Source organism: Condylura cristata, unplaced genomic scaffold (genome assembly GCF_000260355.1).
Source record: "Condylura cristata isolate star-nosed mole 26May11 unplaced genomic scaffold, ConCri1.0 scaffold00002, whole genome shotgun sequence".
Lineage (NCBI taxonomy): Eukaryota > Metazoa > Chordata > Mammalia > Eulipotyphla > Talpidae > Condylura > Condylura cristata.
Genome location: NW_004567103.1, coordinates 60,428,443 through 60,443,752, shown reverse-complemented (window position 1 = coordinate 60,443,752; position 15,310 = coordinate 60,428,443). Strand labels below are relative to the sequence as shown.

The following is a 15,310-nucleotide window of genomic DNA, read 5'->3' as shown; positions in this document are numbered from 1 at the left end:
TGTTTGGGCAAAAGTTGCTTTGGCTAATAAGTCTTTATTATTCTAAAGATGGAGGAGTGAAAGATGTGGGCACTCTACATCTTAAGATGTTTGCACATCCTAAGACACTTTTTCTGTTAAAGAACAATTAGAGTCAAGCTGGCTTTTTTTTATTATTAATATATAGTTTTCATAAGACCAAAAGAAAAGATATAGCTACCTAAATTCTCTAGTTTGAATTATCTCTAAAAGAAAGCTATCAAAATAATTATTACAGTTCAGGCTTGTTGAGTGTAATTTAGTGTAACACAGCAATATTTAGTGTAACAGCAATTTAGTGTAACCCAGCCATATATTCTATTGAGAGGGACGTGATAATGTTTTGTGTCATTCATGTTTATTGGCTTTGTTTATTTAGAAATAATCACATTAATTATAGAGAGAGCTATTTAAATCTAGTTATTTGATTCATTTTTGTAGTATTTTCAGAAAGTCAAATTGTTAAATAGCAACTGTGTTAAGTTCGAGGGACAAGTTAATATGTTACAAGACAATTTTCCTTTCTTGGAATTATTTTAATAGGTTTAAATAATCAAATTTGAAATGAGTATACTTAACACTGGAACTTATAAAATAAAAAGAGCATGTAAGAGAACATTTACTGAGAGTGTTTTATTTTTTATATACAACAGACAGAAAATTCACAATTAAATATCAAGATAAGTGGCATGGAAAGAAAATCAAGTGGAAAAAGAGACTCATTTTTGTCACAAACAAAGGATATAAAAGAAAACAAGAAACTATTATCATCTAAGGTATTTATTTTTTTAGAGTTTAACTTTGAAAGTCTTTCAGTAAGAAAATCAGGAAAATTTTTACAAATAGTAATATATTGGTATGCAAAGCCTATTTTTTTTTTTTTGGCAATTTTTACTTTGACTAATTTATGCTGCATTTGAGAACTACTCCCCATGTCGAACCACTTGAGTTTTATGTGTCAGTTTAAAAAAATTTTTGCTCTGATGGTAAGAATTCACATGCCTTGTTAAAGAAATAAAGTTTTTATTTCTGAATATCAAAAGCAGAAATTGTGGAATGTAGTAATTGTTAAAGAAATAAAAGCTTTATTTCTGAATATTTATCAGAAGCAGAAATTGTAGATGTAGTCATTGTTATCTGTGAGTATTGTAAGGGTCTGTAATTAAGCTTTCTGTCATTATTCAAAATATCAGTGCCAGAAGAGTGATTTATCAGAATGCTAGAAAAGAATTTGGAACCTCAAATGTACATTTTGTATATTTGTTCTGATTTTCAGTTGAAAATAGAATCTACATCTCCAAAAATAAAGAATGATATGCCTTTGGAAGAAGAAAAGTCTACTGACTTTGTGTTTATACCACCAGAAGGAAAAGATGCAAAAGAGAGAATACTAACTGAACATCAGAAAGAAGTACTCAAAACAAAAAGGTCAGCAGTCCTTTTATTTTGAGTTGACTTCTGAATTCACATTTAGATGTCATCCAACAGACTTTGTATCAGAATTAAAACATTGTGTGTGCTAGATTTTAATACCAAAAGAAATACATCTTAACTACATTTTGTAATATATAGGGCTACCTAGTAATGTTACAACTGTTCCTAAACTGAATTATTGAGCTGTAATATAGGAGACAATAGAAAAAAATGGGTTTTACAGAAAAACATCATCTAAACATTGATTTTACATTATGTTCTTAAAACATGCATAATTAGATGCAGAGTTAGGGGCATAATTTCTAATTGTAGGAATATCAGACTTTCATATTTTACATATAAAATCTTTTTCAGGTGTGATATTCCTGCCATGTATAATAATCTGGATGTCTCTCAAGATACTTTATTTTCTCAGTATAATCAGGAAGAGTCAATGTAAGTATGGAGGCTGTTGGAATTACTGGCTTTCTAATTTTTAAACAGAAGCAGTATTATAATTTACACACTTATTTCAGGGAAAGTCCTTCAACTGAAAAATCAAAGGAAGATTCCAAGATGATCTTTAAGGTATATTTAAAATATTTTATATTTTGGGACTTTGGGGTTACCATTAACCTTCTATTATAGAGATTCTTTTAAGATTTCTTGTATAATCTCTACTCTTACTAAAATGCTTTAGTAGAATTATTGCCTTTGAGTGTTTAAAAAGTATTTGACTTTTATTGGCTATTTTTAATTAGGAATGCAAATAATCTATTACTGCCTTTGGAACATTTATAAAATACTGGAAATCAGTGTGTGGTGTTTTGAATTAGTAAAGTAGTACACTAAAATTTCCCTAAGAAGTCAGACTTGTTTGCTTGTTAATTTGTATTTACTTTTCTGTGCAGGATGAACAAATGGAGAGTGACAATGTCATTCCTCAAGATGTCCCGGAAAAACGTGGTATGGATGAACATCTTGAAAAGGCTTCCCTTTCAAGTAATGAGTCTGGTTCTATTGAGGAAACCAACCTTGAAATCATGAGCAATAATAATACCAGAAAAAAGGCTTTAATTTCATCAAAGAAAGAATCAGCTGAATGTACATCTAGTGCAGAAAGTACTTCTTGTGTCAGCAGTAGCTCAGTTTCTATTGCCACCATCTCGGGAAATCATCCCCCACAGCCTACAAGTCGAAGGCAAACCTTTATTACTTTGGAGAAGTTTGATGGTTCAGAAAATAGACCTTTTAGTCCATCCCCCTTAAATAATATGTCATCAGCTATTGCAGTGAAAAATAACCAGGAAGTCACAGCTAAAACAGATATTCCACTAAAAGCCAAGAAAAAAGAAATGACTCTTTCAAAATCTGATTCTGAAAGAGGAGTACATGGAATTAAGAGATCAGGTAGGAGAGCAAGTAAAGCTGAACAAACTGGGAATAAAAGGTCTAAGTCCTTAATGAGATCTGATGAGGAACAAAATACCCAGGAATCTGTTGATGGTGTGATAGTCTTAGAAAATAATCCACCTGGGTTACTTAATCAAGCAGAATGTGTGCTAGATAATCAGACTTATTTCTCTGAATCTACAGTGGACTATGAGAACACAGTGCTTAAACCAACAATGGAAAGTGCTGTATTACAAAATAATACTGTAGAAGAGAAAACTGTAGGAATTAATTTGGAATCCAAAGAAAATACTCCACCAGCTTTAAAACCAGCAGATCAAACAGTAAATGAGGACAGTCATGTTCAGGTAACTCCAAATCAGAAAACCCTTAGACGATCTTTAAGGCGGCGTTCAGAAATAGCAGAACCTACCACTGGTAGTCAAGATAAAGAAAATCAGCAAAAAAAGGAAAGACGTAAGGAAGATGAAAAGACGATTCAGAAGAGTCCATTGCACATAAAAGATGATGTGTTACCTAAGCAAAAACCGGCTTCTGAGCAAATGGTACAGGAAAATTTAATTGAGAAAGGAAATAATTTACATGAGAAGAATTTTGGGGAAACCAGCACTAATGCTGAAACTGAAGAAAATGAAAGAAATCCAGACCGCGAGAATATTAAATCTGAGGGAGATAATGTCCAGGACATTGCAGATAAGTCTTCTGAGAAGCCAGTAAGGGGAAGAACACGGTATCAAACAAGAAGAGCTTCCCAGGGTTTACTTTCCAGCATTGAAAACTCAGAATCTGATAGTTCTGAGGCAAGAGAAGAAGGTTCTAGAAAGAAGAGATCTGGAAAATGGAAAAACAAAAGCAGTGATAGTATTGATATTGAAGATCAAGAGAAAATAGTAAAACAGGAATGTGTAAAAGTGGAAAATCTGATACATGATTATAAATCATGTACTGAATTAGACACAGACATAAAGTCTCCAATTTGTGAAGAAAAAGAAAGTAATACTATAATTCTTAATGATATAACAGTATCTCCAGTTTTATTGCAACATTCTGATAATGTATTAAATACAGATGATGGAAAAAATAAACCTAACAAATGTATAGAGAATTCTCCTTCACATCCTCCTATATCTGAATCTAATCTAAGAACTAGAAATGCCAATAAAAGGTTACATAAACGAGATTCTGTAGAAAATAACAGTATAGGAGAAGCTTCCAAAATAGGAACATCAGACATTTCTTTGCTTTCTGAAAAACCCCCCCAAGGTCTTGAATGCCAACACAAGAGAAGTAAGAGGGTAAGGAGATCTAAGGGTTGTGATTGCTGTGGAGAAAAGTCACAACCTCAGGAAAAGTCCTTCATTGGATTAAAGAGCACAGAAAATTATGATGTAAAGAGCAATGCAGCAAAAAAGACAGACATGCAAACACCTGTAACTGTATCAGAAACTTCTAAAGCTGATCTGCACTCTGAGGTAAATGTTACTGATGAGCCTCATAATGTAAACTTTCATTTGGGACTCAAGGAAGAGAATGATACCATAAATGAGTCATTAATTTTACCTGAAACTGAGTTGAAAGAAAGGACTAGTGAAGACTCTATTCCTTCAGTAAATTGTAAAGAAGCCTCTGATATGAAATCTGACGAAGTGATATCTTTTGAAATCCAGGAGCCATCTAATAAAAAATGTAAAACTGTTGGCTCATATTTAGGTAATTCCAAAGATATTTCACTAGGTTGTTCTGCTTTGGAGAGCAATGAAGAAAAGACAGAAGCTATCTTGAAAAAAGAAATAAATACAGAGAACATTAATGGTGAAGGAAATACATGTGAAATAAAAGATGGAGTCAATCCAGAAGAAGCAGAAGCTATGGAGCTGGATGTAGAAAATGATAAATCTGAACCCAGTTTCTCTCAAAAGAGTGCCAGGACAGATTTTACTGGAGAGGCTTTACATGACAGTAGTGAAAAAATTAATGAATCTGAAGCAGTTCTTAAAGAACCGAGTCCTGAAGAATCATCAACCGAGAAATTTAATTCAAGTATAAGTTGTCCTCAAAATACTACTATAAAAATGAGTGGTCAAATAGAGATTTCTGAAAAAACAACAGGGGGACAAGACGGAAAAAGTGATGAATCTGATCCAGGCTCACCTGAAGATATAGATGTTAAAATGGAAAATGGTAAAGAAATAGTGATTAGTGACAACACTGCCAAAATGAGCCATGTCAGTGAAACGGAGAGCAAGGACCTGACTACCGAAACCTCTAAGCCAGAAGAAGGTGAAACAAAAACATTGAATATAGAAACTGATAGCTTTGTTCCTGAAACACTTGAGATATGTACTGGACAAGAAAAAATTGAGTCCAATTTAGAAACAAATACTGAATTTACTAAACCTGAAGAAACAAAATTTGATGGCAATCAAGTGGTAGTGGCAAATGAAAATGGAATTTTACAGGAAGTTCCCCATACTTCAGAGAAAGTGGAGGAAATATCACAGTCTTTGACATCTGACGTGGTTGTCTCTGAACTGCTAACAGAAGACAATAGTGCATCTCCTCAAAAATGCAGGGAACTTGATCCTATCCTTGTGTCAGCATGTGACAGTCCTAGTGGCATGGAGGCACGCTGTGTCTGGTCTCCGTTGGCTTCTCCATCTACCAGCATTTTAAAGAGGGGACTAAAAAGACCCCAAGAAGATGAGATCTCATCACCTGTTAACAAGGTAGGGGAATTGAGGCTTAGTATTCATAAGTCTCCTTATTTATTGTCTGGTAATAAATAATGTCTCCTTATTGCCCTGTCTGATAATAATTGATGAATGACAGAATATGGTGTGGGGGTTAGAATCACCACTCATATTTACCATGGTGGTTAGGAAAAAGGGGAAGGTATTGAGAAAAGAAAAGTGAAGCCCTTTAGACATTTCTTCAGGACACCAATCTCTGCAGCCTTGCATATTCACCTTTAGCAAAATTGGTGAGAAACTCATGACTTTTATTCTGTACTTCATAATATACAAGGAAACATTTAAAAACTGGTAAACAGCTTTAGTTAGCTCTTACTGTGTACTGTGGCATGCTGTCAGTTTTACATTTACATGAACTCATTTCCAGACCTTGTTAAAAGAAAAAAGCCATCCTTAAATTATCTTCATCAGTTGATGTTTGGATTTCATCTATATTGATTATATTTATGAATCCTTTACTAAATTGTAGCTCCTTTGGCCTTTGGTTTGTAAGCATGATTTTCTTTGTACCTACTTTAATTTTTTTTTTTTAAAGATTATTTACGCATACAAGAATAGGTGTACGTACAGGCTGGGGAGAGGGGAGTGTGTGTGTGTGTGTGAGAGAGAGAATTCACCAGAGTCAGAGTGGGAGAAAAGAACAGTTGCTTTAAATCTTACCTTGTAACTTGCATAGTTACTGAACAAATAAATTTTTTAAAAGAAAATGTGCTTACATAGCTCAACTTGACTTCTACATAGCAAAGCAAATGTTCTAGAAAGGTGTGACATGGGTATTCCTTAATTTTGAAATTGACCAACTTTTTATGTGTCTAACATGTATGATACTTAATTTTATCTTTCACAAACACAATATGACGACTTCCCCCCAAGATAACACTGATAATCCTATTTTTTTTATATATGTAAAAACATACTCATTGCGTTTCTACCTGGTTGTTTATAGGCACCTCACATTAACATATCAGAATCACACTCTTGATTTCTCCCCATCTGGTTCCCAAACACTGCTCTTTCAAAACCCCCTTGTTTCATTCCTCAAGTCATGACGTGACAACTCCATTTTTTAGTTGGTTTAGGACCAAACTAGAACTTATCCTTAACTTCTTTCCCAATTAGCCCATTCTTAGTCCATCAGCAAGCTTTCCTTGTACTGATTTAAAATATATGTAATTTTCCCAAATGTTTATATACTTATATAGTAGTCTATTAGGTCACCATCACTGTCCTCTATACTATTAAAACAGCTTTGGATATTTTCTTACTTGCCACTTTTCTGTAAGTCAGGAGTCTTAAACGTAAAAGACAGCTTTATTGCTCTGCATCTATTTTTTCCCCATGTGATTTTATAAAAATAAATGATTTATTTATTACATTTTACATCATTGTTCATTTTTGTACAATGTTTGCTTGCTTTTCTCAGATTAGTCCCCATAGAATTACCACTACCACCATAGTCCTTTGTGTTCATCCCACCCTCATTTTGATCCCTTCCCCTTCCCTCCCCCTGCAAAATGGCTCTGATTTATAGTTGTGTTTACATTTTTTTTTTATCTTCTACATTGCTCCTATAAGTGAAACCATCTGGTATCTTTCTTTTTCCTTCTGACTTATTTCATATAAGTCATAATCCCTTTTTAACTGTATCCATGTTATTAACTTTTGATTGCTGAGTAGTATTGCATTGTTAAACTGGAAATCTTAAAACGAGAATTCAGACATACTACTTGGGAGAATTTAATAATACCACTTGAGTTTTTTGATTTTTTTTCTTTACTTTTCTGAGACTCAGTATGTTTTAAATTATCTTAAATTTAATAAGTCATAGGGTTTCTTGAAACGTGTAATAATACATTAGGATTGATGTCTTTGTTCAATATATACATAAAATAATATTAATATACCTTAATTTGCCATCTTCTGTTAGATAGTAGTGTATATGTAATATTGAGGCACCAGTACAACATACAGTTTTACGCAGCAGGGTTGTGGAGTCTGCCCACTCTTGGGGGTTCAAGACCAGAACACATTTACATATATATTTAATGTTATAAATACTTTGCTGTGTATTTATATCCAATAGCTGAGCAAGCAGATGTATCATAGAAAAGTTCAGAAGAGGCCAAAATTACTTGAGGCTGGGGCTAATGAATAATGAAGTCAAAATATGCCGCCCAATTGCTTTGATTCTGGAACTCTCATCTTTAGAACAAGGATAAGTAACATTTGCCAGAAAGCCAGTTAGCATCATTACGACCTTTACCTTGTTGTATAGTCTATTGCCCATAAAAGCAATAGAGTTTGAGTATACAACTGCCACAGGGCATTTCATTAAGTTTCTGTTGGTATTCTGCTTCAACTTTCTTTGTTGCTATAGTCTGCAGAGACTGTTTAGAACATAATTAAAAATGACCTCTGGCGTTGAGTAATATCTGTAAAAGCAAGAATGTAAGGTTGGCTTCTAGTGAATAAATTTAACTTCCAAACCCAACATTCTGAGAATTTAAGTGTTTATTTTTAAAAACTTTCATTTTGTTAAATAAAAAAAATGGCTTATGTTTTCAGGTTCGACGCGTCTCCTTTGCAGATCCAATATACCAAGCTGGATTGGCAGATGACATTGATAGGCGATGCTCTCTTGTTAAGTCCTATTCTTTAAATAATTCTCCCATAGTAAGAAGTATTAAAACCTCACCAACTGCGCAATATAAGGTAAGCTGTAGGCTTAAAAATACATGTGTATGTGTGAGACACAAAATTGCATTATTTGTCTCAAAAATAACTGTAGGAAACAACTTCTTTGATATAGTCTTTGCTATATAGTAAGCACACAAGAAGAGAAGAGGCAGTGGTGATTCAGCAAATAATTAGTAATTACTACACTTTACATTTTATAAAGGTTTTTAGAAATCATTGCAGTTTAAATTGTGGAAATAAAATTGTAAAATTACAGTTATCTAGGGTTCTGAGTTCTTTTTTTTTTCTTTCCCTCTATCTAGCATAATACCACTTCAGCCAAAGGATTTCTGTCCCCAGGATCACGTAGCCCTAAATTTAAGAGCTCAAAGAAGTGTTTAGTAAGAAGTGCTTTAGTTTTCATGTAACTTTATATATTTTCATGTTCAGACAGGTGACCCTCTTTAATGACTTTAAAAATGTATTCTAAGATTACAGAAATGACTAAAGAATCCATGTCATGCCCAACGGAAAGTGTTTATCCAGCTTTGGTGAACTGTATGGCACCAGTTGACATCATTTTGCCTCAGATTACATCAAACATGTGGTAAGTGCTTATTTTGATTTCTGATGTAGGCTGATGATGCCATATAGTTAACAAAAATATTTTAACATGAAAGTTCTCAATATTTAGAATTGATTTACATCTTCTCATATCATGTAGAAATGAAAGTTCAGGTGAGAAGATGAGACAGGGCAGTAAGAGCTTTTATTATAATGTTTAATTATTTAATATTTGCCAAGTACTGCTCTGAACTTTATATATATTATTTACTAGAAACCCTTTAAGGAATATAAATGAACATTTCCATTTTATGAGGTGAAGTTTACAAAGGTTGGCCCTCCAGAGCCACACAGCTACTAAGTCATGATGTAAGTCAACTATGGGGTATCCGTTAGGCTTAGTTTTTATGCTCCTCCTTCCCCTGTATACCTCGGATTCAGATTTTTAATTAAACCTTTATGTGCCTGTCTTAAGAGTTGAGTAGATGGGGTATATAAATTCACTTATAATTGAGCAGACATCAGGAAGATTCAACTCTCTAGTCCATCACAAATGCAGTAAATATGAAACTATATATTGACATTTTTTCTGCTTTTCTTTTTGTCTGTTAAGGGCAAGAGGACTGGGACAACTTATTAGAGCCAAGAATATAAAAACTATTGGTGATTTGAGTACTCTGACTGCATCTGAAATAAAGACTCTTCCCATCCGTTCTCCAAAAGTGTCTAATGTGAAAAAGGCTCTCAGAATTTATCATGAACAGCAGGTAAAGACTTGGATGTTAGTCACGAATCATATGTAAATAAATGATCTAACAAAACAGTCACGGAAGTTTGGGTTTGAATTATTCTTGCTTAACAATCCAATATGTTGTATCTTTTCTTCCCTTCTGTAGTCAAGAGTAACTTAAGAGAAGGTTTTATAATTTCCAAGTTTGTTCATTAATTTTTGTATTGTTTGTATAATACCTGTTGTTTTGAGTTCTGTTCCCTCCCTGTTACTTCTATCAAAGGGCTGATTGGTTCCTTGGCTGTTATTCCTAACACTTAGATATTTTAAGCATTTATAAAAAGGCTTGCAAATTTGTAAGCTATTTTAAAGTTTAATATATTTATGATTCATTCTTCTTATCTGTTGAAAAATGTCCATGACCAAAAATGTTTAAAAGCCCAAATAGCAGCTTCTCTTTCACCTCTAAAAATGGAAACTTGTTCTCATTCATTTCAGAAGAATTCACCAACTCCTAAAACCCTTTCATATACCCTTTACGTGTTAATTGAAAGTATTTGAAGTTGTGATTAAATGAAAATATTAGGCTACATTAAGGATGAAAACCAGTGTTCTGTAGTAGAATTTCTGAGATTGGAGTTGGCTAATTACCAACAGCTTGGGTATTCTATCTAGAAATACCTTGATTTAGTATTGCCTAAATTGTAATCTTTAAAAATATTCAAGTTAAAACAACTCAGAGACTAAATTAGTAATGTTAAGTCCTATAGATCTGGAGTTTAGTATCTGAAGTATTTTCAGTGGTCCATGGCCCTGGGGATTATCTGAAAATCATATTAAGGTATTCTCAAATACTGTAAAAGTCACCCTTACACAGCGTACACATAAGTAGTTTTTGATATAGTCAGTAATCTCGGGGATGCTCATGAGAAGTAATCTTAAAATGAAGCCCATGTACTTAAACTTGGAAAACTCTACTTTAGCTACACCGCCCCCCCCCCCATGGTCCTAAACTTGGAAATAATTGTCATTTAAATTTCTTAGCTATCATGGCTATATTTCTTGAAGCTTTTTTTTTTTTTCTTCTGGAAACTATTTTTTTTCTGGTGCTATTTTTTTGAAATAGAACATAAGTTTGTATATTTTTATTAGCTAAGCTAGTATGTAATGTCAGATTATTTTCAATGTTGGTAGTGTTATTACTATTAAAAAGCAACTTACGATTTGTTGGTTTTGTTTTTACTGGGCTGCGTGTATAATAAAGATGAAGTCTCGTGGACTTGAAGAGATCCCAGTTTTTGACATTTCTGAAAAAACAGTAAATGGACTAGAAAGTAAATCTCTCTCTCCTGAAGAAGAAAGACTTGCCTCAGGTATATTAAAATGTTTAATTAAATAAAATGTTTCCTTTTGCTTTTTAAATGGCTCATTTTCTTGAAGAAATATTGTTAAAATGCATTTGTTTTTAATTTGACCATGTCCTGTCAATTTAAGAAGTGTTATGTTTATGGTGTCAAATGCATGAAAAAATAAGTTTTTTCCGGTTGTTTTTTAACTTGTCAACTTCTTCTATTAAGGCCTCAAATTAGGATATAAACTAAACATTGTTCCAGTTATTCTGTTAATAAAAATGAAATACAATAGTATTTTCTTTATGGCACAAAATAGGCAATGGTAGGTATTTTGTATTTTTTTTCTCTTTCCTTGCTTTTTTGAGGTAGAGTATGTCTGCCTGCACTTTGAATCCTGAAACCAAGGAATTTCAACTTCATTAAGTTAGGAGATAAATATAATTTAAATTTTATCTGGGATAATTTTAATTGTGCTATTTATTTTTCTCTTTTAGATTTAGTTGATCCTGTTGCTTTAGAGACTCCATTATCTAAAAATCTTGTGGCACAGATTAGTGCACTTGCTCTTCAACTGGACTCAGAAGATCTCCATAATTATTCAGGAAGTCAGCTGTTTGAAATGCATGAGAAACTCAATAGCATGGCAAATACTATAATAAAAAATCTACAGTCACGCTGGAGGTCAACAACCCATGAAAATTCTATTTAGTATTTTAAGAGAAAATTGAAGCCTTATTTATTTATTATTTTTTTTAACACCACTGGATTTGTTGGTTTTAAAATACGTTCTGAAAAAGAACACAGTTTCAGGGACTGAATGTTTTCAAAGTTGGTAACAGTTCTAACTCCACAGGGCAGTTAACCATTATGTAAGTTCAGTTTTGTAAGTTCATTATGTAAAATCCCCCTCCAACATATTTTCCTGTGCATGGGTTTTCCAAAAAAATTAAATACTTCACTGAACTGTAAGTAAAAACTTGGAAGCAAAATCATAAATATTCACACTGTTAAAACTCATGCATTTTATTTTGAAACATTTATGTAAAATATCCTTAAGTGTAATTTAGTTTTATTTGAATTTTTTTCTGAAGGGGTAAAGGTGTTTATAATTTTTTAAGTTATATTTGTTGTGCCTGAGGTTTATGAAATTTGTTCTTTGTGACACACCTTAAATGAGATGCAAAAGAATTGGAGCCTTTTTTTTGCTAATATTTGACTGTCTTTCAAGGAAAAATACTAACATTTTGAACATTGGGAGTTAAAATATTAAAACAGAATTTATTAAGATTCTATTCATTTGCATTGGCAGATATTTGTGCAGCAGCATTTGCCTGTGAAAATTTACTCTTATGAGATAGTATTCATTTTAAAATGCACCACTAATTGTACATTGTGTATAGATTACATTTTTAATTTATAAATTTCAGCTTTTGTTAATTGAATTATTTTCGCAGCTTCATGTGAATACCTTTGTTTTCTCTAATAGAAACACTTTGTATATATTGAGTACTGAGCTACCAGTATGGACAGTAGAAGTTGTATTTGGACTTGTTGCAGGTGTTTGTAGGATTCTGTATGTACAAATAAAACAATAGTTTTGTACTTAGTTAATAATCTTAGGTAAAACATGAGTTTATTTTCTAAAGTAACCAGAATGAGTAAAGTTATAGAGAATGAAAAAGTATTCAATGACAACTTTGCTACCTGTTTTTCCCCTTTTGGTGTAGAAAGGGGCATCAGCCACAAGAAAGTGTGCCTCATTACAATTCCTTTTAATGGGGAGTTAGTTTGAGTATTTTCTTTACAAGTTAGAATATGAAAAATCTAGAGTTTAATCTTTATTACTCATACCTAAAGCAAACTTAAAAGAAATTTGAAACTGTTCTTTTGAAGTATATATGTTTTGCCTCATTTGAAAAAATAGGGTGTTTAGAATTAATACATTTATAAATTTTAAACTGAGAATATCTCATTTGTTCTCTGAAAAGAATAAGTAATCTCAATTTCATGCTTTATTCAGACTAACTCCTTCAAAAGGTGAGGCACACATTCTTTTCCTAGTCTTTTTCTAATTAAAATAGAAATTTTAATTCCTGTGTTAATTTAACTCCTACAATGGACCACCAGCTTTGCACAATAAAAGTTTGTGTCTTTTTTCATAGTCAGAATACATCATTATTACAAGTACTTAGGAATTTGGGATTGAATTCGGATTGTAGCCTAAAAAAATAACTGATGAAAATGAATTTAAAAAATAGAATTTAAAATGTGGTTTCTAGTTCCCAAATTATATTTGACAGTTAAGAGACTTGAATAGTTTTTAGTGAACTGGTTTAAGGAGTGTGTTTAGTGTTTAGAGGAGTCAAAATTTGCTCATTTCATGACTGATTTAAAGGTTCATGTGAACTAAACATATCTGCTAGTGGAAGGAGATTCTGGGGAAGGTTAAATAGTATAGCAGAAAACATGACCAAAATGAGTACCTATTTTTGAATTACTAAATTTGGTACAAACACAGGCTTTAATTCAAAAATAGTTTTTCATCAGTGATATATTTTTAAATATTGGGTGTTGAAAAGCTATTTGTTAAATCTTCATTGCTAATAGAGTTAGGAGTATATTAACCTACTGTTAATATTCTTGCCTTAAAATTTTCTACAGTGTTTTCTGAATGATTACTGAATAACATAAAACATTAATTTTCTTGATCATCAATACCAGTATTGTTTCACTGTTAAGGTGAAATTAGTTTCTTCTCCCCCATATAATTCTTAATGGTTAATAAAACAAATGGCAGATGTTAATAAAGAAACAGATTGATTGATTTTAATGTATGCATTTATAAAAAGAAACTACTTGTATGCAGAAGCATAATCGTTAATGTTCCAAAATGAGTTTCATAATGAATTGAAATTTTTAATATTTCAGTGATCCATTATTAAAAATGCTTTTATTTTGAACAAGTTTGGAAGCCAGGATCAAAAGGTATGTATGGTACATTGGCTGAAAGTGCATTTTAGTAGGATTTTTAAGAAAATAAAAGTAATGGATAAGTGTATTCTTAGAAGTTGGCTGAATTGAAATGTAACAAAATAGTCCTTAATGACTATTTCCTTAATGACATTTCTTCTAGTGTGAACTGCATAGTTGACTAGAAAAGGCCTATCACATTGTTAAGAGTTGTGGAATTACCTGGAATATAACACAGAATAGCAGTGGGTAACATTAAGATTTAGGTAGGGATAGAGAGCTGTTTGCTCATTGGCATAACCCCTGTCTTTTTTATACCTGTTCCATTAGTTACTTTGTGTTTTCTATATAAACAGGATGAAAATTTCACTTTTAGGGTAATGCCTTGCAAACATGTATGTACATGTAAAAATGCAGATTCTGATTTAGTAGGTCTGTGATAGGGGGCCTGATATCTCATTTCTAAAACCACATGATCCATACACCTGCTGACTCTGGACTTACTGTAAGGTAGACCACAGAGGCTACAAGCTGTGAATTAAGTTTTGGTGACCAATTTTTAGGATCTTGGAACTACATTGCCATGAAAGACACAAGCTAGGTTTTTTTGTTTTGTATTTTTTCAAAATTTCAAATTTATGAATTGGGAGTACACACTGATTTAGGGTGTGCCAAGGGTGGGCTGGGGGGCAAGAAAGGCAAACCCACTGAAATGCACTGCTGAGGGGAGCAGTAGGCAAATCAGAAGAGGTATGTCACACCATATATGGGTCACCTCCCTGGCCAGGGATCCAACTCTTCTGAAGTGACTGCAGACAGCTTCACAGTACTGCGCTTTAACCACTGCACCACCAGACAGGGTCCTAGGATTTTCACTTTTTACAAGTTGTTATGGTAGAATATTGCCCTTTTGGCCCCTTCCTGGAGGCGCAAGGGGTAAAAGTACAGCAGCATGAAGCTATCTTTAGCACACTTTAGAGTCGCAGCCAGGGAGATGACCCCCATGGCACAGCAGACCTCTCCTGTCTCGCCCCCTGCTCCCCTCAGCAGTATATATTTTAGTCAGTCTGCCTGTTCTACTCCCCACTGGTGAATCCTCTCCCCCTCTGGCCTGCCTTGTATGCACAAATCTCCCCCTCTGGCCTGCCTTGTATGCACAAATCTTTTTTTAAAAAATCCCATTTGGAGGCTTTTTATGAAAACTTGATTAGGCAGAAAAGTATTTTATATTTAATAAGCAGATCACACAATAAGTATTACCCATATATGGTTTATACCCCGATTTTTTTTTTTTTAACTTTTTCATATACTGGAGAAATCTTAAGTATGACGTTTTCAAAGTTATGGGACTTCAGTATTACCAAACATTACCCCCTAACTAAAATTAAGATTCAGGATTACTAAAACATTACCCCTAACTAAAG

The 15,310-nt window shown here is 33.0% G+C and overlaps 1 protein-coding gene across 1 annotated transcript in view; it reads left to right on the top strand.

The window, feature by feature from the left end:
* Positions 1-14,940, top strand: part of RIF1 (replication timing regulatory factor 1) — a 47,285-nt gene extending 32,345 nt beyond the window's left edge. The window contains exons 26-36 of the mRNA XM_004674660.2: positions 672-794; positions 1,295-1,446; positions 1,807-1,887; positions 1,968-2,019; positions 2,343-5,570; positions 8,160-8,306; positions 8,594-8,671; positions 8,762-8,877; positions 9,448-9,601; positions 10,829-10,937; positions 11,411-14,940. Of these exons, the coding sequence (XP_004674717.1) occupies positions 672-794; positions 1,295-1,446; positions 1,807-1,887; positions 1,968-2,019; positions 2,343-5,570; positions 8,160-8,306; positions 8,594-8,671; positions 8,762-8,877; positions 9,448-9,601; positions 10,829-10,937; positions 11,411-11,625 (4,455 nt within the window). The 3' untranslated portion in view covers positions 11,626-14,940. The remainder of the gene's footprint in view (positions 1-671; positions 795-1,294; positions 1,447-1,806; positions 1,888-1,967; positions 2,020-2,342; positions 5,571-8,159; positions 8,307-8,593; positions 8,672-8,761; positions 8,878-9,447; positions 9,602-10,828; positions 10,938-11,410) is intronic.
* Positions 14,941-15,310: the final 370 nt, after the last annotated feature.